At 42.2% G+C, this 24,709-nt stretch overlaps 1 protein-coding gene across 2 annotated transcripts in view; it reads right to left on the bottom strand.

Moving 5' to 3' along the window:
- Bmper (BMP binding endothelial regulator) overlaps nt 1-1,377 on the bottom strand; it is a 244,465-nt gene extending 243,088 nt beyond the window's left edge. For both annotated transcript variants that reach the window (XM_027939682.2, XM_071608418.1), the window contains exons 1-2: nt 1,245-1,377; nt 112-197 (exon numbers count right to left, since the gene is read on the bottom strand). In XM_027939682.2, the coding sequence (XP_027795483.1) occupies nt 112-197; nt 1,245-1,377 (219 nt within the window). The remainder of the gene's footprint in view (nt 1-111; nt 198-1,244) is intronic.
- Nucleotides 1,378-24,709: the final 23,332 nt, after the last annotated feature.

The following is a 24,709-nucleotide window of genomic DNA, read 5'->3' as shown; positions in this document are numbered from 1 at the left end:
ATTTTGTGATAACTAAAAACAAATTTTAAGATATGATTATATTATTACATTTAATGGATTCACCTTGTCCACAGAGCAATTGAGTTCATTTTACCTGATCTCCACACTTACCAAGCACACACACATTATGCAAGGGTTGTCTGTGATAAATGGAATCTGTAGAACTTCACCCTCATTTTCACATTTTGCAACAGAACCTGAAAAGAAAGAAAAAAAAAAATATGTAAACCTTTTTTTGGCATTTTACAAAATCTTAAATTTTCACATTAGTCCTTCTTGAAACATCTACCCAAATTCCAGAAATTCTTAATGAGTTTTGTTATCAAACTCACCAAAAAAAACCCTCCTAAAATGTATTTTAAATAGTTTTGTTTAAACAGATTTAAAAAAACAACAACAACACTGTAATATGTTGATAGATCTTCTATTCTCAGATGTTAAACACAATTCCAAGTATTTCACTGAATCTTTAACTTCTGCTTTGTGAAAATATTTCAACTAGGCACACACCCCCACATGCAAAAAATTCAAATTGACCATTAGGGAAGATTTTTAATTCGAAATAAATTCAGGATTCTGTCTATAAGCAGGCCTTTTACATGGATCTGCCTCATGCTGTCGGGTTGAAATCACTTTTTGAAATGCAATCCTCTTTTCTCTTAGAAATTGATTCAACATTTTGTTTTCTGCACCAGGTGTCAGTAAAGTATGTCCTTCAGACTAGCAGCTGAGATCTTCACCTGCTTGAAAACATATAATTATTATATCCTGCTATTATTACTCTTCTTAAAAATGATAGTTTTTTTTTTTTTAAATTGAAGATTTGGAAAGCCAATGCTTTAAAAAGCACTGACTAGCACAGTAGAGATATTGAAATCCGATAAACTGCTAAAGGAGGGTGTGCGGAAAACCGCGCAATTTTTTTCTTAGTTGGATATGAGGAAACGATAAAAATAAGGGTTGAGGAAAATACAAAAAAATAAATTAAGAAATTTCTCAACTACAAATAGAATATTTATAATCACCACATAGAAGACACCAGTCCTCAGCCTTCAACCTCTCCACCTATTCAAAGCCTTCCCACACCTTCACCCAGGCTTCGCTTCAACCCCAACGCGGGCGACAGGCAGGCACCGTGGTGGTGCGCTCTCCCTACCCTCCCATCTCCGGGGCAATCCAGCGCCTCCTCTCCCAAGTACCAAACCAGCGTCCGGAGGGTCAGTCCCTCCCGCGCCCTCCCCTACCTGTCAAGAAGGAGGAAGCCAGAGACATTGGGACCCCCGAGCAATTGAGGAGCAGCAAGACGCAGCAGGTAATCCCAGGCGAGCGCCGGCAGGGACGCTCAGCCAGAGCCCTGACGCCGGAGAACCAGAGCATCGTCACCTGGAGGGAATCCCGGGCGACTGCAGGTCCCGCGCCGCCGCCTCTGCTCCGCTGCCGCCGCTCGCAGTCAAAAAGGGCTTTCAGCCGGCGTGTCGGGAGACAGTCCGCGAAGGAGGGAGGCGGGCGCCCGGGAGCCGGGCGGGAGCGGGCGGGGGAGGGGGGAAGGGGGAGGGGGGCGAGGCGAGGGGTTGGGGGCGCCCAGGGAGGAGGGGTCCCGCGGCCAGGATCGTCCAAGGCAGCTTTTTCCTCCCCTAAGGGAGTTGCTTGCCGCGGGTTAGGAGTCCTCCCCTCCACTCCAGAGAGGGGCCGGGAGGAGGGGATGTCAGAGTGGCCAGAGATAGACGGAGAGGAGCGGCAACGCTGCCGAATGCGCACAGCCGGTCCGCCGCCAGCGACCGGTTGCAGCTACTGCTCCCGGCGCAGCGGCTGCGGCTGCCGGGGCGTCCTCCACTCCCGCACTCTGCAGCTCCCGCTGGTCCTAGCAGCCCTCCGGCGCGGGAGAATTGGACGCACCGGGCACCTCCCGGAACCCGCTGGGGGCGCCCGGGCACAGGAGAGCTGGATGATACCAGCGCCTAGAGCACGCCTCGGCCCAGCGTCCAGCTGGTTCCCCAACTCCTCTGGAAGGCCACCCTCCCCAGAGCGCCGATCCGAGCCGGGAAGGCGCGTCTCCACTGCCCAGGGCGCTTGCCGCCGCCTCCTTTTCCTGAGTAGCCCTCCCCCCCACCGGGGATGCCTCACCACCCACGCTCGCGCCGGGGTGCCCTAGCCCTTTGAGGAAAAAAATGGGGCTCAGGGGCGCCTCAACACCTCTGCTCAGCCCGGGTATCCCGGCTTTGGGAAGGAGCAAGAAACCGGACGCATTAGTCTCCCTACAACTTTTCCCACCCCGTTTTGCTTCTCTCTGGAGGGGGAGAGGCACCAGACTAGCGCGGCTGAGCAGTCGGAGGGACGGGTGTTCTTAGAGATCAGTGCTCTATGTGCTTAAGTGTCTGAGAGCCTTGACACTGGGGAAGACAAGTTGAAACCACAGGCAAGGTCGATTAATAAACGGACTCGGGCAGACAAACGCCTTTCGCCCTAAAAAGAGGAACAGTCACTCAGAAACTCCTCCCTTCCAACCTCGGGTGCACTGGGGCGGGGAGGTGCTATTGGACTAATCGTTCATTCACCCGCGAAAGAGGGAGGGATCCGCCGTGCGGTCCACGGCTAATCTCTAGCTGGGGCCGCCGCTGGGTGTGCAGTCTTCGCTGCTGCCAGGGCTGCAACCTTCTTGCTTCTGCAGCCCTGGTATCAAGGAGTCTGATCCTTTGATCCCAGCGGCTGAATGGAGACCTCCCACTCAAGCAGTGGCACCCTCTACTCAAAGAGATGCAGTCCAGGAGAGGAGAATTTTTGTAGCTATATTATAAAGGCGTGAGGTGGGTAAGGGACGCTTGGCAAACGTTGGAGCCTAGTGATCAGCTGTGTTTGGGGCCCATTAGGGGACACAGGCTTCTGCTCTTCCAAGAATGGGCACAAGGTACCCGCAAGCCCATCCTCCCAGCGGCAAACCAGTCTGAATAGATCCTGACAGCAAATCATTTCCCCGCGCCGACCCCCCTACCCCATCCCACCCCATGGGACTGGAATGAACCTAAGAGTCTCCAGGCAAATGTGTGGGCTGTTGGTAGTCGTAGAAAGCATATCTTCGAAAGTAAATGAGTCTGTTTGCTTACATGTTTCGTCTAGCTTCATCTTAACCCTTCCCCATTTTTGTTTTTGTTTTTTGTTTTGTTGTTTTGATTCCACCACCACCCCAGTGATTTGGTGGATTCGCTTAATGAGTGCACACTGCCAACATCCCAACACAACAACCAGCTGATAGGAGCACTTTGCAATGATGTGGGGAAAGTGAGAGAAGGGAAAGCTGTCATTAGCTTAACATGCTCCATTTCCCTCTCAAAACAGATTTTTTTTTTTAGTGTGAAACTTAAATTAAAAGAGAAAGGAGATGATGTGGTTGCAGTTTTTCCCCCAAATAACGCCATGGCCAGGCAGCTTCTTGAAAATCCATGTACTTAATGTATTTACTAATCATACAGAAAGATAACTTGCAAAAAAGAAAAGAAACATCTCTATACCCAGATTTTACTTCCTGCAGTAGTAACTGGTTTAAAATAAAACATTTAATGTTGCAGATAAGTACAATCAGTCAAAACCACTACCTCCTCTATGTGAAAAAAAAATTCTCCCTGGATAGTTTTTAGATCAAATTGTTAATCATGACTTACTTAAGGAAAAGTGAATAATCTAGAGTTGGGAGAACTTTTATTCTCTAGACATCAGTAGATTTGAATAAACACACAATATAGAATTGCAAGACATCCAAAGCATGTGCGTGTATGTTTGATATGCCTTCCCTGGCAGCCGTCACACATCCTCACAGTTTACATGAAAAATATCTTTATGATGGAATTTAGGTACTTGTGGCATTTCTGTAACAGGTGGCATGGTGCTTTGGGATGCATTGGAACTTTCCCCGTAAGTGTAAATTCAAAAACCACCTGGAAAACATTTTCATCTGCCTGGAAGTTTGCAAATGGGAAAGATCTACAGAAGCCTTTGGCAAGCCTGGCTTTTCTTCCTGTTTATTATAATGTGCTGCCCTCTTCATAAATGGGCCCTACTTCTTAAAAAGCGGCTTTCCCCCAAAGAGATTATCAGAATGTTTCCCCATGCATCTACAGCTGCTGCAACCACTCTTAAAGTGTCAGCCTATGCCTATTGGTCTCTGCCCATTAAGACTGAGTTAATTCAGGGGCCAAAAGAAAACACCTGCACTGAAAGGCACATAGATCTGTGTTTACGTTTAACCCAAAAGGTTGTACCATCCAAATGATGTTCACTAGAATCAAAAGGAGGGGGAAAAAAATGTATGTTTGACTCTGATTACAACTTCTTTCAAAGGTAAAGAGGCAATGGAGTGCAAAGACCAATTTAACTCATGGCCTACCCCAGGCTCAGATGGACAAAGTGCTGTCTTCTCTTGCTCTCTAAAATGTGTAACTCAATCATACAGAAAGGGAGAGAGGCCTGGGGTAAGAGAAATTGTCTTCAACTCTTCTCAAATCTATGATGCTGACTTCTCACTGAAAAATTCAACTGAATATACAACTTAGTAATGTGATTTTAAGTCTCAAAGTTACTTCCAGAGAAATCACTTCAACCCAGCTTCCCAAAAATAGAAATAAATAAACCTTTCAACAAGGAACCAGGGTAAAGGAATTGTGATACCAACCACCATGGGAGGGAAGGAACCCTACCCTAACCCTCATGCATTTATGAAGGTTATACTTACAAAAACACCAGGCTAGGTATGTAGACTTGATTTTAGACTTGATAAAGGATCATGTCATGAAGGAGCTTACGGTTTAGTAAAGGGGATAAAGCATGCTTATATAATATGTGCAAGGTAGGAAGTGAAGAAGAGCGGAGGAGATAACCTGCCTTGATGATCTAAAAAACAGAGATCAAGCTTCCTGGAGGAGGTGGCACCAGGAGCTGAGCTTGGAATGAAGGAAGGGAAATCTGGGAAAAGCCGGAAGTAAGAATAGAGAAACACAGGATTTCCAAAGAAAATGGGGAGCAGTAATTCTATTGGGCCTATCTGTTGACTGGGCAGAATCTGATGGGAACCATGAAGATGGTGAGGAGTGTATGGATAGCATTTGAGGGATCAACCCCAGATGACCCACAAGAAAGGAAAATTATTTTTTTAGAAGGGAAATTATTTCTGCAGGTGTATTCAGCAATCTGAATGTCTGGTCAGTACTGATCATGATACAGGAGTGCACCATTTCACATGCTTGAAAGTTTTAGGCGATCGAGTGGATGAGGCACATGGATCGTCTTTTCTCAACATCTTAAGCAGTGGTTATATGATTCTTCTTGGGATGAAAATAGAAATGCTACTTTCAGTGGGGCTCAGTGGCTCATGCCTTTAATCCTAGAGACTTGGGAGGCTAAAGCAGGAGGATCACAAGTTTCAGGCCAGCCTCAGCAACTTAGTGAGATCCTGTCTCAAAATTTTAGAAATAGAAAGGACAGGGGATGTAGCTCAGTGGTAATGTGCCCCTGGGTGGGATTCCCCAGTCCCCCACCCCACCCAAAAAAGAAAAGAAATGCCAATTTCAACTATTTTTTAAAGAACTGCAGATCTTAGAAATCATATAAACCTCCTCTTTGCCCTTTCTCTTTCAAAGTCAGAAATCTAAAGACTTAGAGGGAAATGATTTGCCCAGGGTCACATGGTTACTCAATGGCATAGCCCATTTAAACAGAGTTCTTCTGGCTCCCCGATGGTGGTGCTTTCCATTACAGATATTCTGCCTTCTTGGATTATGAGTCATAAGAATTATAGGAAAAGACCATGGGATATTTTAGATATGATGCAAATTAAAGTTACAGAGCTGGCGTGATAGCTACTCAAATATTTATTGAACTGAACTGGAACCAACTATACAAGTTGTAACACCATAAAAAGCAGACCACAACTGAGCTCATCAGTTGAACAGGGAGTTTATTCTTAGATCACTAGGCTAGAATGTGAAAGAACTGCACTCTCTTCTGTGCTTTGCTACTAGTTTGCTTTGTGTGTCATCTTTCAGAGACAGCTAGGCACCAAATGAGGCTAGTGAGAAGTCCTTTAGATTCAGCCAGTGTCCCGGACTCTCATGTCATTCCAAAAACCTCAGAGACTCTGAAATTACTTTTCTGAAGGGATGAGGGGAGTTGGAACAGTGGCCTAAGCACCATCTCAGTGATATTGGTCTAGTTTATACGTGATCATTATTGAAATTGAATTATTAACCATTAGCCTCATCTTACTTTACTGAATCATTTTTCTTCATCTTTTGTAATCTTAAAGACTAAGAAGCTTATCCATTTTTAACAGAGTGTTTTGATAAAGATGATAGGATCCAGACATTTTTAAACACAGTTGCATCAAAATAACAAAATCACGATTTTTCTCATCTTGAAATAATATTGTACTAAATAAACTCCCTTTACTCCTTCTCTGATCACCCATGATTTCACCCCAATCCCCAACCTAAAGATAACAGAAAAAAAGTGGTCATAAATAATGGGGTAAGGTTTGCTGTTTCACATAGTACTTGTTTATTTAAAGGTACTCTAACCAACTAGGTTAGAGTGTTGCATATTTTCCAGACCTACTAAAGCAAAGTTCTGAGATTAAAACAAAGATGTTTTAAAAAAATTTCCATCAAAACAGCTAATGTTTTTCCAGGTACTGATTCATTGCAGGAGTTCACCAAATATGTAAGTTGGTTTGATATACAAATCAGATATACATTCAACTCCATCACCAGATAGACACTAGTGTAGCTCATTTACAGAGGATGATTCTTGAGAAAGGCCCCTCTGTTCCATATTCCATATGGAAGACATTTTCCAAACAAATGTACCTAATGCCAGCTTCACTAGCACCAGAGCTGCAGCCCCATCTATCTGAAGTGGGGGATGCACAGGAGAATCTTAGGGCCAATCCAGGGTCCAGGATATTGAGCTAATGGCTTCTCTTGTTGTTCTAGGTTTTAATAGTTCTTGTATAAGACTTTAAGTCAATCTCGTTTGGAGTAAGCATCAGTAGAGAATAACAAAAAATTGCCATTACCAGAGAATTCTTAGTCAAGATTAGCTTCCTTATCCACCTAAGGATATACACTACCAGGTTGCTACTTACTATGTATGGCCACACTGGTAGAGACTCTCAACTGGTCCCCAATATCTATTCTCCCCCTCTTTCTCAATATACAACCCCCAGTTTGTGCAGAAATTATCAGCAATAAAGGCCATTTGTCCCATTTTTTTTTTTCCTTATAGACAGGCATGATCCTATGACTACCTTCTGGCCAATGGGGCAGAAATGGAAAGTGTCATTAAAAGAACAACACATTCTTCCTTCTAATTCTCTTCGTTTCACATGACTGGAGTACAAGGATAATATTGTGGCTGGGGATCCAGCAGCCACCTCTTGCAATGAGATCGGAAGAAAGCTTCAGGGATATGGCAGATGGTAACCAGTTCCTCCTAGGTTTTATCTCAAGGAAATGGCAGAGCAAGAAGAGAAAATATTCGATTCCACAAAGTGAAATCCAAGCTTGGGGCTGACTGCCTCCAGCTTTCCTGAGCAGTGCCATCTTGTTTTAACCCTTGTTAATCAGTTAGGATTTTGTTTTGTTTTTTTCTTGTTACTTATAGCTGAAACTGAAATCTGAAATATGTGGCACATATCAAAGGCAAGGAATAAGTCCTGGATAAATAGCTACATTTGGGCTGGGGATGTGGGCTCAAGCAGTAGCGTGCTCGCTTCGCATGCATGCGCCCCGGGTTCGATCCTCAGCACCATATACAAACAAAGATGTTGTGTCTGCTGACAACTAAAAAATAAATGTTAAAAAAAATTAAAAAAGAAAAAAGAAACAGTCCTGAGATTTTCCTTCCAGGTTTTTTCTTTAAAAAAAAAAATAGCTACATTTATCTATATTTGAAGCATTAATAATTTCAGAACCATAGAACATGCCTAGGTTGTCAATCATCTGTAGTTTCTGTTTACAAGTATCTCAAGTAATTTACTCTGCTTAAACATATTTTATAAGACTCAAGGAACTTAAATGTAAATTAAACAACCTATATATTTTTAAAAACTTTCAGATAATTGTACAACCATGTTCATGGAAACATTATTTATAATAAGCAAAAGGTGGAAGCAATCCAAGCATCCATCAAAGGATGAATGGATAAAGAAAATGTAGTGTATGCATACTGTTCATCCTTAAAATACTATGAATATTATTCATCCTTAAAAAGGAAGTTCTCACACATACCACAACATGCATGAAACTTGCAGACATTATTCTAAGTGAAATAAGCCAATCACAAAAGGACTTACACTATATGACTCCACTTATGTGAAGTACCTAGAATAGCAAAATCATAGGATCTGAAAATAGAATGGTAGTTGTTAGGGGCGGGGCAAGGGGAGAAAAGCATGAAGAATTGTTTAATGGGTACAGAGTTTTAGTTTTGTGAAATGAAAAGAGTTCTGGAGATTGGTTGTACAACAATGTGACTGCACCTAACCCCACTGAACTATATACTTAATGTATGAATCACAGAAGATGGTAAATATTATATGTATTTCACCATAATTTTAAAATTTAAATTCTCAAATAAATAAAAAATATTAATATTTTCCTATTCATTATCAAATTAACTTATAATTATTGACCAAAAATTAGATTATCAAAAGAAAAATGTACTATCTCCTAATCTTATTATGGTTCATAGCTTTGTGATAAGCAGTTTTTATATATAATACCTCATTCAGTTCATTCCACAAGCTTATGAGGTAAGTATCATCATTAACCCCAACTTATATCTGAGTATAATTAAACACAAAGTTATAAAGATTGTCCAAGGTCACGCAATGGGAAATTAGTTGAGGAAGATTCATAAGTCAGGTAAGCTGGTTCATGCTATTTTTGGTTTCATTATTGTGAGTTTTTGACACTAATTATCCTTTGACAGCATCATTTTTAATAATTAGGCAATATTTTATAATCCTCTTAAATAATCTGTCACCTGGGTTATTTCCAACTCTTTACTATTAGGAGGGATGCTTCAGTGGACATCATTGTAATATTCATATTTATTTCCCTAATGATAAATGTATTAGCTGGCAGACCAAAGGCATGCTTTTGAGTCCTATTTTTATAATTCTTAATTACAGACTGTTCTCCCTTTGGGGCTTCACCTTTTTCATGCTAAACTTATTAACTTGTTTAAAAACTTCAACCCCTAAACCATTCCTCAGTTACTTTAGTAGGTGGTTGTAGATGCTGGGAATGTATAAACAAGTTAAGATAAAACTCAAGCAATTGGATTTCTAGACTTCATTGATTGTGTGGTGTAAGCATTAATTTAGAGAAATCTTAAAACCATAAACAGTGGCTTATTTGACCTCTTTTGGATTAATGGCATATTACCATGTATCTGTGAGATGGAAGATAGTAACCAGTTCCTCAGAGGTTTTATCTCAGTCTCTGCCTAAAGGCAATCTTCTTCAGTTTGAATTATTTTCCTTCCTCAAGCCTTACTTTTTAGTATCCCCCCATAATAAAGACAATAATCCTATTAATGAATGACCCAGCACCTCTTGGAATGCAGCAAAATAATAAATTCAAATATCTAAGATTTAATTACTCAAACTATCCCACCGACCCAAGCATAATTGATAATAGCTCTTCACCAATTGGATTAGTCAGTAATCATTATAAAATGAAACTAATTTTACTAATGTGAAAAGCATTCAAAGGGAATTTTTTGAAACTAGTCCAATGACTTCCTATCTCATCCTAATTCTGCTACTTGACATTCTAATGATTTGAGGCAAGTTCATTAACTTTGTGAGCCTCAGTTTCCCCTTCTAATAGAGAATGAAATAGTATCATCTCTGCCTGCTTGTCAGGGCTCAGTGTGAAATGATTTAGAAAGTGCTACATTTTAAAAGGTAACAAAACAAGAGAGTTTGAGATATGAAAGGACCCTGAGAAATTATCTACTTTAACTCCTTCATTCTATAAACTATCCAGCTGAAGTCCAAATCAATTGAGCAATTTGCCCAAAGCTATCATGGACCTGAATTTTTTTTTTCCAGAAAAGCAAACACCTTCTTTGAGAAATGCTGCTCAAAATATGTGGTTTTACTGAGGTCCCCCTTCCTACTGCATACACACTCTTCAGTGGACTGAAGAGGCCAGTGGTCCAAGATAGACCAAATACAGTTTCTAATCTCTCTAACCTCATTTATTGGTTCAGGGTTGGGAACCTAGCTTCAACTCTACCTCTGAATTGTTAAAACTTGAGTCAAACCCCTAGATGCCACATGGTTGGCCCTGAAAGAGTGTCGGCCAATGTGGATGTCATTGATGATAATACTTCTACAAAATTAAAAAGCCAACACCTAGGTTCTCCAGCATGTGTTGTAAGCAAAGCCTCAGTCGAAAGGACTGAAGCTATTTGTAAAAAATTGTAGGTATTAGGGCAGGAACCACAAAGGAGGAAGGAGAACAGGGAACGCTGGCCTCAGATCACAGGATACAGATAGCAGCAGCCTCTTCCCCAGTAGGGAACTCACCCTTGTCCTCACAAGGTTAACCCAGACATCAGTCTTAAGGTATACAGTCAGTAAACCCACACTTGAAAAACTACTGTGTGCATATGGGCATTTCCTTCCCATTATAGGTGCCTACCTTTCTTTCATTTCATTCTCATTACAAATCTACTATTTCCGCTACTCTAATTTGACACATTATATTCTCTAAGACGTACAAGGTACAAGGTCATTGATTTTGAAGCATTTAAATGCATATATTTTATTTGTGGAAATAGGAAGGAGTTGGAGAGAACTCAACACCTTTACTGAATATTTTAATTGATGTGGGGAAAAAAATCAATTCCAAGAGAAGGATCTAGTTCTATTGCATTTCTCATCCCCAGTGAGGTTTATGATGGAAATAATGGCTGAGCATTAGCTATCATAGTACTAACAGATGCAATTAAATGCACCTCAGACAAAATAAACAAGTAAATGGCAGCTTGTTTATAGGTCACTTTGTTCCTTACTGCCACAAATAGCTTGTCCCTTATGCATTACGAGAGGGGCTTGCTGCGCATCACCTGTGAATGTGTTATTTTTTTTTTCTCTTCAACATCTGGAGACTCTGATAAGTTAAGTATTAATGAATTCCCCAGATCCCTTGATATAAGAAGTTATTTCTTGGTTTTAAAGTGGGTCACTGGGCTATTCTCATTTCCACAAAAGGCAAAAAAAAAGTGGACTTGAAACTCACCTGGAAGAGTGGAAAATTATAATTTTGACACTTTTTCTTAACATGGTATAAGTCATTACTTTCCCTTATAGTTGAAAAATAATTCTCATGGTGCCGAAATTACTCTCTGATTAGAGTCAATATTCCTCCAGGTCATAGAGATTCTAAAGATATCACTTTATAGACCAGCCTGCATGAAAAGATAGACTATTCTGGTAAATTCATTCTAACAGGTAAGAAAGTTGTTTTTCATTTGTGTGCTTTTGTTTGTACTGGGGACACTTTACCACTGAGCCACATCCCTTTTATATTTTATTTTATTTTTTGCAGTTGTTGATGGACAGAGTGCCTTTATTTTATTTTATTTTCACACATGCTAGGCAAGGGCTTTACCACTGAGCTACAGCCCTAGCCCCATCCCAGTTCTTTTATTTTTTTATTTTGGTACAGGTTCTTGCTAAGTTGCCAAGGCTGGCCTCAAACTTGCAATCCTCCTGCCTCAGACTCCCAGGTTGCTGGGATTACAGGCTGTGCCACCATGCCTACCCTGTGTTTCTATTTTTGATGGAATACATAGTTTACTGATTCTCAAAACATTAAGTAACAATAAAATATAATGATATGCATGAAATTCAAATTTATTTTGATGATTCAAAGGAACTTGAAGATCATCTAGTTTCTTGAAACACCAAGTGTGGCTGCTGTGCCAGCAGCACATCTATCAGCCGGGACGGTTTTTCAAATGCACAATCTCAGACTCACTGAATCAGAGGGTGCTTTTTAGCAAAGTTCCTGGGTGGTATGTACCTATAGTGTAAAGCTTGTGAAGCTCCATTGGTGACAGGATGATGAATTTGAATGTGATAACTATAGTGTAAAGGCAGCATGCCCAAATTCAGCAATTAAAAGACAAGTGGAGCTAGTAAAGGACAGATATGGTGCCTTGTTTTGTATTTTGGTCTGCAAGGTTACTTCATTCAACTTGGCTGGAATGCATAAAAATAGTTTAATTTACAAATGTACAAATATTCAGGACCCTAGCAATAGAGGCACCCAACTCACTTGTGTAAGGGAGAATTTCTCCTACAACATCTTCATTTGAGGAGTCTCCATTTTTAAAGCACTACTTTGAGGTAATTTGCTTTTGCACACACACACAGGATCTCTCCATGACTGTCCTTCTGTCTAGTCAACTCCATTGTGGGCACTTTTATACTGAAGAAAGAGCAAGAAATTAATTAGTGTGTTACAACAAAATTGGACTTCAGAATTTGAGTGACCCAAGTTCTAAACAACTGTGACTTGGATTTCTTAGCCTACTTTGTAGTGTGGGTAATAATAATACTGATGTTATCTTTTACGTGGATTAAATACAATAACACATCAAATCACTAACTCATCACCTAGCATATGGGGCTAGGTCAATGTGCACTTCCTACTCTTCTCTGTATGGGGCTTTTATTTAGTTTCTTTTTTTCATCCCCCATCCCCTTTAGAAATAACGTTTGGAAATATGTCCCTGAACTGTTGCGTCTAAGGACAGAAGCATTCAAAACCAATAAGATAGAGGAGCTAACAATTGATGATGTCTCTGTGTCCAGCACAGAGCCGCCAAGGAGCCCTGATGGCAGCGCGCTCTGCCTCGCAGACCCTGTAGGTGGCAGCACTGGGATCGTCGTTCGCCCGCAGCCCAGGTCTGATACTCAGCAGTTCCCTCTGAGCTGCGGACTGGTTAAGCTCGGGTCATCGGCCTGAATGACAGATGACACGAATGAAAACTGCCCTTTCCAGTGCCTCTGAAGATTTCCTTCTCCCTTCCCTTTCAGGCCTGCCTCCTCTTCGATTTTTATATTTGCATGGCTTCTCCCCTAGGGTATGAACTTAGCTCAGAAAACTGGCCTGTTATCTCTGCACAATTTCTTGTAGTTCACACCCAAATATTGTAGAATGTCTCTTGACAGTTGCTGCTTGTTCCTTCTGGCCACCCAGGGGCACTCCTGCTTTGATCCCCTTCCAAACTGATGGATCAAGGTGATACATGAAAAAGTGTTGTCAAGTAATAAATCATCCTTGTAAGTCCATATACAGTAAATGTCTTGCACAATTCTAAGCACTTTGGTACCTTAAATCTTTAAAACTAGGCCATGAGGTAGGTGGCAATTTTCTCAAGTTCATATTAGCACACCAGGGTTCAAATTCAGACAACCTGATTTTTGAATTTATATTTTCACCGCACTACAGTGCTTCCAAAAGGGGAAGAATTGGGGAGGTTCAGAGGGAGGGAGGGAGGGAAAGAGCAAGAGAATTGCTTGCAAATTAAAGAGATCTTAGGAAGAAAATCAGTCTCTACCTTTTTAGAATTCCTCAACTGCAGATAACCCTACTTGCCCACAAACAATCAAGCTAATGGGCTCTGTAATACCATGATTTGGACCTGCACCAAGGCAGTAGGAAGGCAGGGGGCAGTGGGTCTGGCAGCAGATAGGGGGTCCCATTCAGAAAAGCCTGTGGAAAGGAAAAAATTCTGTCAGGTTATGAGAAAAGCCACCCCCATCTAGATTAAGGCCAGGTCCTGCCCTACGGTGTTGGCTCCATGTCCTCTATATCATTACACTGCCAGAGGAAACCGGCTCTCCTTTCTTCCCCCAGGATATTGAAAACAGTGGTAAAATGCAGTTAAATTCTTTCTGTTATGGGCTTTGGAAACCAACAGACCTGGTTCAGATTTTTCTATTTTTGAACCTTCTTGAGGACCTGTAACCTAACTAATGGTAATCCAGGTAAAGAGGTTTGCTCAGTGCTCAGCATGCATTAGGAGATTCGCCTGGATTTCTGTAGTGACATTTCTAAATATTTTCATTTCCAGCCTCTATCTGGTCAAATCAGATACCCCACTCCCTTGTCTCCTGCTAGATTAAGGTCTCTGAAGTGGAGCAAGGTGCTGTCACTACCTTGTTCACAAACTTTCACTAGCTCTCACTGCCTGGAAAATAACTTTCAAACTCTTGAAACTGACAATCATATATCTCCCCAGCTGTCCTAGATGCTCTCATCCTTCCTGAGGCCTGTGCCTCAGCCCAGCTAACACATGTGCTGCTGCCCTGTGTCTGTCTTATGATTTCCTGCTGCTTGGATTTCATTTTGATGTTTTCTCTGCCTAGTCCATCCTGTGCTATTCAATATCAGAACCAATAGCCATACTTGGCTATTTAAGTTAACTAAAATTAAAATTCCTCTTTCATCCCAGCCACATTTCAAGTGTGTGGTAACTGCATGTTTTGGACAGCACAGAATACATCACATTTTTATCATTGCAGAAAATTTAATGAGGCTGTTCTAGCCCAGAGGATATGTCTAAACCTGAACCATCCTTAGGGACCAGCCCCAAATGTCACCAGGCCACAAAGCCACTGCTGTGCCTCTCCAGATGTAAATTATCTTCCCCAAAGCATCAGAGACATGACTCAGCTGCCTCACTGCCTCACTGGTGACCACTAAGACACCAATGTCCCAGGCCACATGCCGCTTTAAGGAAAGTAGCTCTTTGGTCTCTGAGCCATATGGGTAGGTTTGGAGGCTGAAAGCTCCAGGGGATAGGAAATTTAATGTTTTTGCTCAGACTTGACTTGGGGGAACCAATGTGTCCCATGAACCATTTTAGTCACTTTACTATGCTACCTTGTCTTCTCCCTCAGTGATAGAAAGTAGAAAATTGAAATAGTCTGTGATTAAGTAACCTGCCCATCATCACCTTCTAAGAAGTACTCACACATCAAATGCGGAATCCAGATTTCTATGACTCACAACAGAGACTTGGTCCATACATAAAGCCTGCCCCGCACCTGCCCCATGATGTTCTCTTGGTTGCTTTTAGAACTGGGGAGTGGAGAGTGGAGAGTGGAGTTGAGGGGTGGATACCCTGAACAAAGAACAAGGGTATTGTGAGTGACACAGCCCAGGCCTTTCATTTCCATAATGAATCCCTCGACCTTACTGTCATCTGGTTTCTTAACTCTATGAGATCCCAGAAGAGAAAGAGTAAGTCAGTGTGTGTGTTGTGTTGTGTGTGTGTGTGTGTGTGTGTAGGTGTGGAGTCTTAGTACAGGTATGTGGGGTGCAGAGAAAGAAGTTAGGGGATGTGAAACATGAAGTGAAAAGACAAAACAAAAAAACCAAAAATCTTTAAGTATCTGTTCATTGTGTCTGAATAGCTCTTATGAATCTACAATATTTATAAATAAAAATGGTTGAATATTGACAATTTTTTATGATTCAACATAATTTTTTTTTTTGAGACAGGGTCTCATTAAGTTGCTCAGGGCCTCCCTAAATTGCTGAGGCCAGCCTCTAACTTGCTATCCTCTTGCCTTAACCTCCCAAATTGCTGGAATTATAGGTGTGTAACACCATGCTGGGCTCAACCTAATACTTTTTGTGGGGGAACCGGGGATTGAATTCATGGATACTCAACCACTGAGCCACATCCCCAGCCCTATTTTGTATTATATTTTGAGACAGGGTCTCACTGAGTTGCTTAACGTCTCACTTTTGCTGAGGCTGGCTTTGAACTTGCAATCCTCCTGCCTCAGCCTCCCAACCTGCTGGTATTACAGGCTTGCACCACTGTGCCCAGCTCAACCTATACTTTTGATCATCAAAGCAATGCCTATTTAGGGATGTAGCCCTGAACTTGGCATGATTCAAGTATGGAGGCTTTAAAACCCTGGTCAGAGATATCTTGGATTACAGAAGTAGTACCCTGGGCTGCAACCCTCACCTGAACTTGGAACCATGGTAGCCAGGTGACCTTCTGAGGCTTCCATTCTGTAGGAACCTACATCATCAGAAGAGAGATATAAAAGCCCCTCAAGGAGATTAAGGAACTCTGGCTCTGAGGAGAGAGCATTGGCACATCTAAGGAAAAAAAGGTAGATCTTAGGGTCAGAAAAGGAGAATCTAAACCTGAGCCAGGGGAGAAGCTGGTCCCTGCTCTCTGGGTTGCAGGAACAGCTCTCTTGGAGAAGATGAACTAGGCTAATGGCCATTAAGATCATCCAAGTCTGCCTCCTTTTCCATATTCCCTGAGCACTAATAACTCTGCTTCTCTTGTGGATTCTTCTGCAGGATAAAGAATTCTGTGTGCTTTACTAGCCATCCCTAAAGATGCAGCGATTTTGTTAATCATGCATAGAAAAGAGGCAGTTCCATCTCCCATTTCTGGAGTGGGCTGTTCCTACCCAGACTGTGGGTGAATTGCAATAGTCAAAAGGAAAACAGGTCCCACTTGTATGAGAATCAGATACAGAACCGGAAGAAAAGTTGAATTCCTAAGGTATTATAAAAAGGGGAAGCAACAAGAGCCTGGGGTTCCAAGTGTGTTTGGCTGAGTACAAAATTCTTATGTCAATATCCGGGTTTGTTACCTTGTGACATTTCACTTCCTGTTAAACTGATGTCCACTGGTTCATGACACATCGAAGCAATCACTACAAGCCAAGCTACTTTGAAATGTTGTTAACAGCCCCTATCAAAGACAAAAATGGAAGTGAAGAAAAGTTTGCCTTTGTAAATATGAATAGCTTCACGGCCTTTCATGCAAATGTGTAACTTCTGACCTACAAAAAAATTAAACCTCACTTTAAGACTTGAGTGTACATAGGATTTTTAAAATAGCATATGATATTTATTTTAGTTATCTTCATGAAAAGACTTTGAAGTTCTTGTAAGAAAGATCTCCATAGGTTCAAATCTATTTGCTTAGTGATTAAACTGCCCCTGAAATGGTGAACTAATGTTTTTGCCCATTCCATTTAATACTTTTAAAGCTTGTGTGGCCAAGTCATCTCATCTTTGGAATTTTGTAAAAATTTGTAGATAACTTTGTGGTTTAAATAACGTATTTCTATTACATTTTTCTTCAACTTGACTATGATTTTTGTAATTAAGTTTTTAAAAATATTCATGGGTGAGCCTGGACACAGTCTCCGTCATCCATACTGTATTCAGAGCCAAAGAACAGGTCATTTTTAAGTTTAAGATGTTGAGACAGACCTGTTATCAAAATACACACTTCTCCTTTTGTTTTTCAGGAAAATGTAAATAAAGGGGGGCTGGTGGCTTTTGTGTTTTATAATGCCTACCTCTAAAACACTCAGAATGCAAGAGAAAGTTTGAAGCCTGGTTAATTTTCAAAAATAGCCTCTGAACAATATGGCCTTTCTTTGAAAGATGGAGAAAATAAATCCCAAGGAAAAGAGCTGATTTGCTCAGCAATTCCTTGGCGTATTCTAGCACACATCACCATCATTAAACTAAATTACCTGGTTGCATCTGGAGTCCACAGGCCCTGGGACTGCCCTGGGCCTACTCTTCTGCATCTGGGCCTCCTCCCAGTGTGCTCCATATTGTAAGCCAGAGATCGCTGCTTATGGTCACACCATGGATAACAGTCAAGATGGTCCAGAAATGACTTCATCTCTTCAGAAGCAGGGACCCTCCCCCCACCCCCTTTCCTCAAGTCTTCCTCCTGGACGCTTCCAAACCTCAGCACTTAGTGCTATGTTCAGAGTCAGACTGTGACCTATTGCAGGGGTAGCGACAATAATGTAAATAACTTTTATCTTCCTGTTCCAATATTGCCATACGATCCAGACAAAACAAAAATGGATTTTTTTGAAGCCTGAATATCAGTGGACCTGGAGCAGAGCGAATACCCTTAAAATTTTTAGCCTCTTGGTAATGAGATGATGTGAATCAAGTTCACTGAGTCAATAAACCTCCTAAGGTTTGTTTTCAGTGGATGCAAAAATATAAACATAGAAAAAGAAGAGGACCAGCATTATAGTTGCACAGCCTATGCCATCACGTAGGTCCCAGAAGGGCCCAACTCCTGGTTTATTGCTCTGCTGTTGTTACACTGATGATATTAATCATTTTGAACAAGGGCCCAGCCCCACCTTTGTCTTTTGCACTGAGCTCTGCAGATTATATAGATGCTCCTCAACTTACAATGGGGCCAGGTCATGAAAAAGCATAGTAAGTTGAAAATATTGTCAAAAATGCATTTAATGTACTTAACCTTATAGCTTAGCCTAGCCTACTTAAACATTGTCAGAACACTTAACATTAGCCTATTTTAGCAAAATCATCTGACACAAAGCCTATTTTATAATAAAGTTGTGAATATCTCACGTAATTTATTGAATGCTACACAGTACACTGTAGTTTGTTGGTTGTCTCCCATAGTAATTGTGTGGCTGCCCGGGAGCTGCAGCTCACTAGTCCCATTCAGTAGCTCAAGAAAGTATCTTACATATATCTCAAGCCTTGGAAAAGATCCAAAGTCAACAAAATATGATTTTTATTAAATGTTGATCACTCTTGTACCATTGGAGAGTCAAAAACCCTTAAGTCGTAAATCAGGGGCTGTCCTAAAAGTGAAATCCATCTTTGGTTTGAGGGAGTCCATCCTTGGTTTGAGGGAGCCTTTGGAACCAGCAAGCAGAAGACCCAGGACTCATTATTCTTGCATCCTTTAACTTCAATTGAGTTTTTTTCCCCACGCATATATTAGTATATTCTCAAACTAGAGAAGGGAGCCCCATGCTAATATTTATTAAAAAAAAAAAAAAGACTGTTGATGTTTGATGCAAAGCTGAACAGAAGTCATCTTCATTAAGATAGAATATTAGCAAGAGGCCACAGTCAAGCAATTGTTCCTGTGGCCTATAGTCAACTCAACCTTGTAGTTGAGATTCTACTATATGCCAGGTCCTGTTTTAGGCACTGGAGATGTAGCAATTAAAATATATATATATATAGTAATCTATGCTATCATGGGACTTATATTCTAATCAGGAGAAATATATAAGAAATACTAGTAAGTCTTATAAATAAGAAAGTGATCAACTGTAGAAATAAAGTAGGGAAGAGGTGTGGAGATGACTTTAATTCAGACAGTCAGGGAAGAGTCGTGGAGAAGATGGCCAGTGAGCTGATGGCTGAAGGAAGCAAAGACACAGATCCTGCTGTCTCTGAGAGCCACAGAAGTGCCACGGCTCTGAGAGGTATATGTGCTGCTTGAGAAACCAGAAGAGAGAGAAGTGAAAAGAGGAGGGGAAGGTGGGCGTATTAGGAGTCTGGTTTGACACAGACCTAGTCGACTGTAAACACTTTACTCTGAATAAGAAAGCCAGGGACTGAAAGGCTTGGAGTTTGGAAGAGACATGACAAGATTGATAGGATTATTCTGGCTGCTGTGGGTAGGGATGAAAGGCGGCCAGATGAAACCAGGAGATCAGATAGGAGAGTTGCCAGGTGATTGGCAGGGAAGGGTAAGAAATGACTGGATTAGGGGTTTATTTGGAAGGTAGAGCCATTATGATTTTTTAAGGGATAGCCACAAATAAAAACAAAGAGAACAAAAATAAGGTCTTAAACCTGATGCTCCAACTAGCCTAACTTCTGATCAATTCTGCTTCCAATGTTATCTCAGACCCTCTTCACAGTAACTGTGGGTGGGACTTATTATCTGCATCCTGCAGATAAGGAAACTGGTACTCAGAGTGTTACATAAAGGCACTAATGAGTAAGTAGAGACACTGATCAATGTAGACCTAAAACCTTATCGGTGCATCATGCTGGTTAGATGCTAAATTTCAGGATCAATTCCAGAAAAAAAAATAAAATAAAAGAGAGCAAGAAAAGCCTTATTTGGACTCTGAATTTAAATTTTTGCAAGGGTTGCTAACGTGATTTAGCACTAGGGTCACATAATGAATGAACTTTGTGCTGGAGTTTCCTTCTCCACGATTTCCTACCAAGCACTAATTTAGCAGAAATGAGCTCACCTAGTTCTTTGAAGAATTTTAACAACCTCAGAATTATACCATTAGGATAGAACCAGAGCCAGATAGATATCTGCTAAGGCTGTTTCACACTCAGCCTCTTTCACAAAGGGCTGGACTCCAGGAGCCCATGGCTATAGGCAGGGCTTGTGGTGAACTCCATAAATGACTCCAGAGTTAACAGGAAGCTCTTGCCCTAGGGGCTGAATGGACTGAAAGGCATTTGCCATCCAAATGGGATATGCAGGGGAGGGGGGGAGGGGCTGTCAGCTAAAAGAGAAGGATGGGAAAAGGGCTGGGAGGGAAGACCTGGAGACCCAGTGAGGAGAGGCAATTGTAAAGAAGGTGGCTCATCTTTGCAGGCTGAAAGGGCCCTCATCAAAGAGTGTGGCTGAGATCACCCCCATGTAGTCTGTGGAGGACTGTTACTTTGTGTATCCATCTATAGTTTATTGAAAAGCAAGAACTTGGCAATGGCGGACGAGAATAGGGACATAGAACCCCCCCCCCCAAAAAAAAAAGAAACAGGATGGTGCCTCTGATGCACAGCAATCCACTCAAAGACATGGTGACATAAAACAACCTATTTATCATGTTCAAAGATTCTACATGTTGTTGGGGATTTTGGTATGACACTTTAGCATAGTTTGTCTCTGCTCCCGTATGTCTGGAGTCTCCACTGGGAAGATACAAAGGTAGAGGCAGGGGTGACTTGATTTGATTTGATTTGAAACAGCCTTCTCTCATATCTAGGCGTTGATGGCAGCTGCTGGTTGGGATCTCACTTGGAGCTGTTGGCCAGAACGCATGGCCTCTCCATGTGCCCTGAGCTTCCTCATGGCGTGGAAGCCTCGTGATAGCCAGACTTCTTACATGGAAGCCCAGACCTCTGAAGACACAGATCCCAACAAGAAAGTTGGCAGCTACATTGACTTTTCTGACCCAGCCTCAGCCATCTTCGCAGCCACTTCTGCATTCTATTGGTTACTAGCAAATGATAAGCCCGCCTAGACTCAAACAGTCCCCCTCAGTGCGATGAGTGTCAAAGAATTTGTGTCTGCTTAACACCACTAGAGAGGACCTTAAAATATTCTGACATGGGGGTGCAGAGGGCAGGCTGCACTTATCTCAATATCTAGGAGACTCAAATTCCAACAGGAAAAGCTGTCATCTGTCCCTGTGGGTTCTGCCCTACCTACCTTGACCTCTTCGAGGGCATTATCATCCTCCTGGTTCCTTAGAGTGTACAGATTCATTCATTTTTCTCTTGCTCCTCCCTGCCTTACCACAGTGGCTATGTTATGGGGCTGGGGTCTTACAAGAAACTGAGGCAGCTCAAAGACCCCCCTCTTCAAAGTCCGATTCTTGCGATCAAGTCAGAAAGATTTCAGATGTGTCACTCAGAGTAACAGCAATGAGTTTATTAAAGGGATAGGACAAGGGAAAGGGGACCCCCTTGAGGGAGAGAGTGGGTCCTCTCAGAGAGGAGAGAAACAATGTGCCTCTCCTGCACTCTAGTTTTTTGGGGGGTACCAGAGAAGTTTCCAGAGAGTCCTGCCCAGGTCTACCTCTCAACTTTCCACTCACAGCTGGGTGACATCAGTCTTTCAAGTCCCCACTATCAAGGCAATTCTAGGTCACCTTGACCCATGCTGACTGGTTCTTAGTGGATTCTTAACCACTGTATTCTTACAGATTTTATCTTTAAGAGGAACTATCCTTATCTTCCAGAGTTCCAGGATCTCCTGACAAAAGTCTTCTGGGTTCCTCCCATTGACATTATCTTGGGCCTGCATTTCTCCTGCAGTTAACAGGTAGTTTGCTGAGGAATGTGGCATATCCTGTCCACTGAGGCCAGGCAGGGCTGCAGATAGATTGCTTCTTGGAAAAGAAAGCATGTGGGGGTCAGCATAGTGGACCCATTTTATAGAATTATTCTCTTCACCTCATGTTCCCACCTTTCACATCCATCTATGCCCTGATAGTAAGAACTCCATCCACCCCAAGTTTGAGTCCTGACTGCACAAATTCTTAGCCATCTGACTTTGCACAAGTGGTATGACCTCTTTGAGTCTCAGTTTCCCAAGGAAGTTTCCTATGGAAATTTTATAAAGATTAAAATAAGATGGTGCTTGGCAGAAAAGCCACTCAGGAGACTGACCTGATTTTAAACTGTTCTAACAAAACTCCCTTTTATTTTTTTAACTACCTTCCTCCTCCTTACACTCTGTTCATAGTCTGGCAAACAGGCCATTTTCACCTACTGGCCCTCATGTCTACTACCTGCCTGTGTAGCCTCTGGCAATCTCTTCAACCCTTTTGGGCCTCGGTTGGGTCCTAAATTCTGATAGTTGGTAACATAAACCTCAAGGGAATTGGCGTGGATTTTACATATAAATGAGATTTTTTTATATTTAAATGAGATTTTATTAGTAAAGCTGCACTATCAGATAAGGCTCTGGTGAAGAGTGATCCCCTTTCTTGTTCTATTTCATTCCCTACTTTCACCTACATTTTTTTTTCTTTTGTTGGTAAGCAAAATCCATTCTCCTAACAGATGCAAAACTTTCTCCCAACTCCATCTTATAAACCTCTCCCATCAATAACCAATTTTCCAGTCTCCCAACATACAAATTCAAATACCTGAGCCCTTTGTGAGGGGAGGTTGCTTAGAGATAGCATGATCTACCAGATCCTGAGAGAGCCAGCAGGACAGCCCTTTAAGCTGCGGGCAGCCCCACATCACAGTGGGCAGCCTTGCCTGGAGGCCTGGGTAAATACATCAACCCAGGCCTGGCTCCAGCCCCCTGGTGGGGAGGCTGACACCCCGGTGCTGGAGGCAATGCGCCCCTCACCCTGAAACTGCTACTAATTTCCAGCCTTTGTACCCAAGGAGCCACAGGAGCAATCGTTCCAAAGCCTGAAGTTTTTTCATTCAAGATTAAACTGGGAATACGGTGACAGGAATTGCCAGGGTGTTAGTCTTCCTTTGAAGGGAAGGAAAGCCTTAAAAACATTTTCCCCCCAAATGGGATAGCCTTAAGTGATCCCAGCCCTAGAGGTAGCATCTTTGCCCAAATACCCGCAGCAGCCACAAACATGTTCCCTGGCAGCCCAGCCGAATTCACTGTCCCCCAGTGACCGTCAGTTTTCCTTCTTCCTTGTTTTAATGGAAGGAGAAGTTATTTATCATTGACAGGAATCTGAGCTCTATTTTCAGTGTTTACATTCCTCAGACCAAAAGGGGAGATGCAGCCCCTGGGAAAAGCAGGCCAGAAAGTTGAATGGGCTTTCCCGCCCCCCACCCCCCCTCTCCTGTTTTTTCCTCCAGCTTCCTGTAAGAAGCAAGAATGAGGTGGAAGGCAGCATCTTTTTTCTCACATCACCAAGAGTCTGCGTTGGTTTATCTACTTATCCCTTCAACAAGCATTTCATGAGCATTTATTCTGTGTTTGGCAAAGTGATCTGTCCTGGGAAACTAAAGATGAGTTAAACAAGATCCAGCTGTCAAGATGCTCTGTGAGTGTTTTGGTGGGACATGGTGGGAAGGCCAGATACACGAATACCGAAGACACATAAAAATCTTTGGGTCTTAAAGGGCTGTAGGAGGGCCAGAAAACGCAGCCACCGGGGAGCACCAAAAACCTCTGGTGATGAGTGAGCAGGGAATGAATGGGTACTTGGTGTGTGGGAAAGGGGCAGGAGGGCCTGTCAATATATTAGGAGGGGCAGGCTGAGCAAAGTTTTGAGGAAACATGACCCTCTGAAGGACCACAGGTCCTTGGGGGCAAGTAGGGCCCAGCTGGAAATGAAGCTGGACATGCTCCCTGGGCCAGATCATGCCATGCTACAGACTCTGGGCCTTTCTCCAATTCCCCCACAGAGCTGCTCTTCCAAACTAGAGTAAGCCGGTAGGCAACTTTTCAACAGCCACACCCAGGACATGGACCTGATGCTTCCTCAGTTTCCCTCGTTGGCAAAACAGAATGATTTGTGATCTGAATCTTTGGATCACCTAGATGAGCTACACAGAAAGCATTAGGTGGCTTCCAGATTTCCTCTGTTTTGTCCATTTAAGAGTGAGAATGTTCATTTATTTTTATGAGACACAGGGGCTTGGTGATTTCTTTTTATGATTAATATTAAAAAATGAAATTCTTGAGAAAAATTCAAAACTTTGGTTTCATGGCTTCCTGCAAGATTACATTTGGATTCTGCATCTCTCTGGTTAAGCCAGAGAGCTGAGTGATAGCAAACCACTTGGATTTCTTTGAAATATAAATGAATGTGTGCAGTGTTTTCCACACCTCTCCTCTACGTGTCCCGCAAATGAAGACTCATGACCGTTTCACTTTGCTGCTTTTCGTGCAGTTGACATCTAAGTCATGAGTTGGCCAGTAAGTTGAGGAAGTAAAGATGTTTGTTTCAATCTGTGGGCACCAGGATGTCCATTTTGACAAATAAAACAATACTACTCATGAAGGGGAAAGAAGTTGTGGCCCTATCCCACCCTTCCTGATGGCTCTCACTTTTCAGCCTTAGATCCCGAAGAACAAGGGTCTTGTGCTTTTGGGCTAAGGTAGA

Source organism: Marmota flaviventris, chromosome 1 (assembly GCF_047511675.1).
Source record: "Marmota flaviventris isolate mMarFla1 chromosome 1, mMarFla1.hap1, whole genome shotgun sequence".
NCBI classification, from domain to species: Eukaryota; Metazoa; Chordata; class Mammalia; order Rodentia; family Sciuridae; genus Marmota; species Marmota flaviventris.
This window is presented reverse-complemented; position numbering and strand designations above follow the sequence as displayed.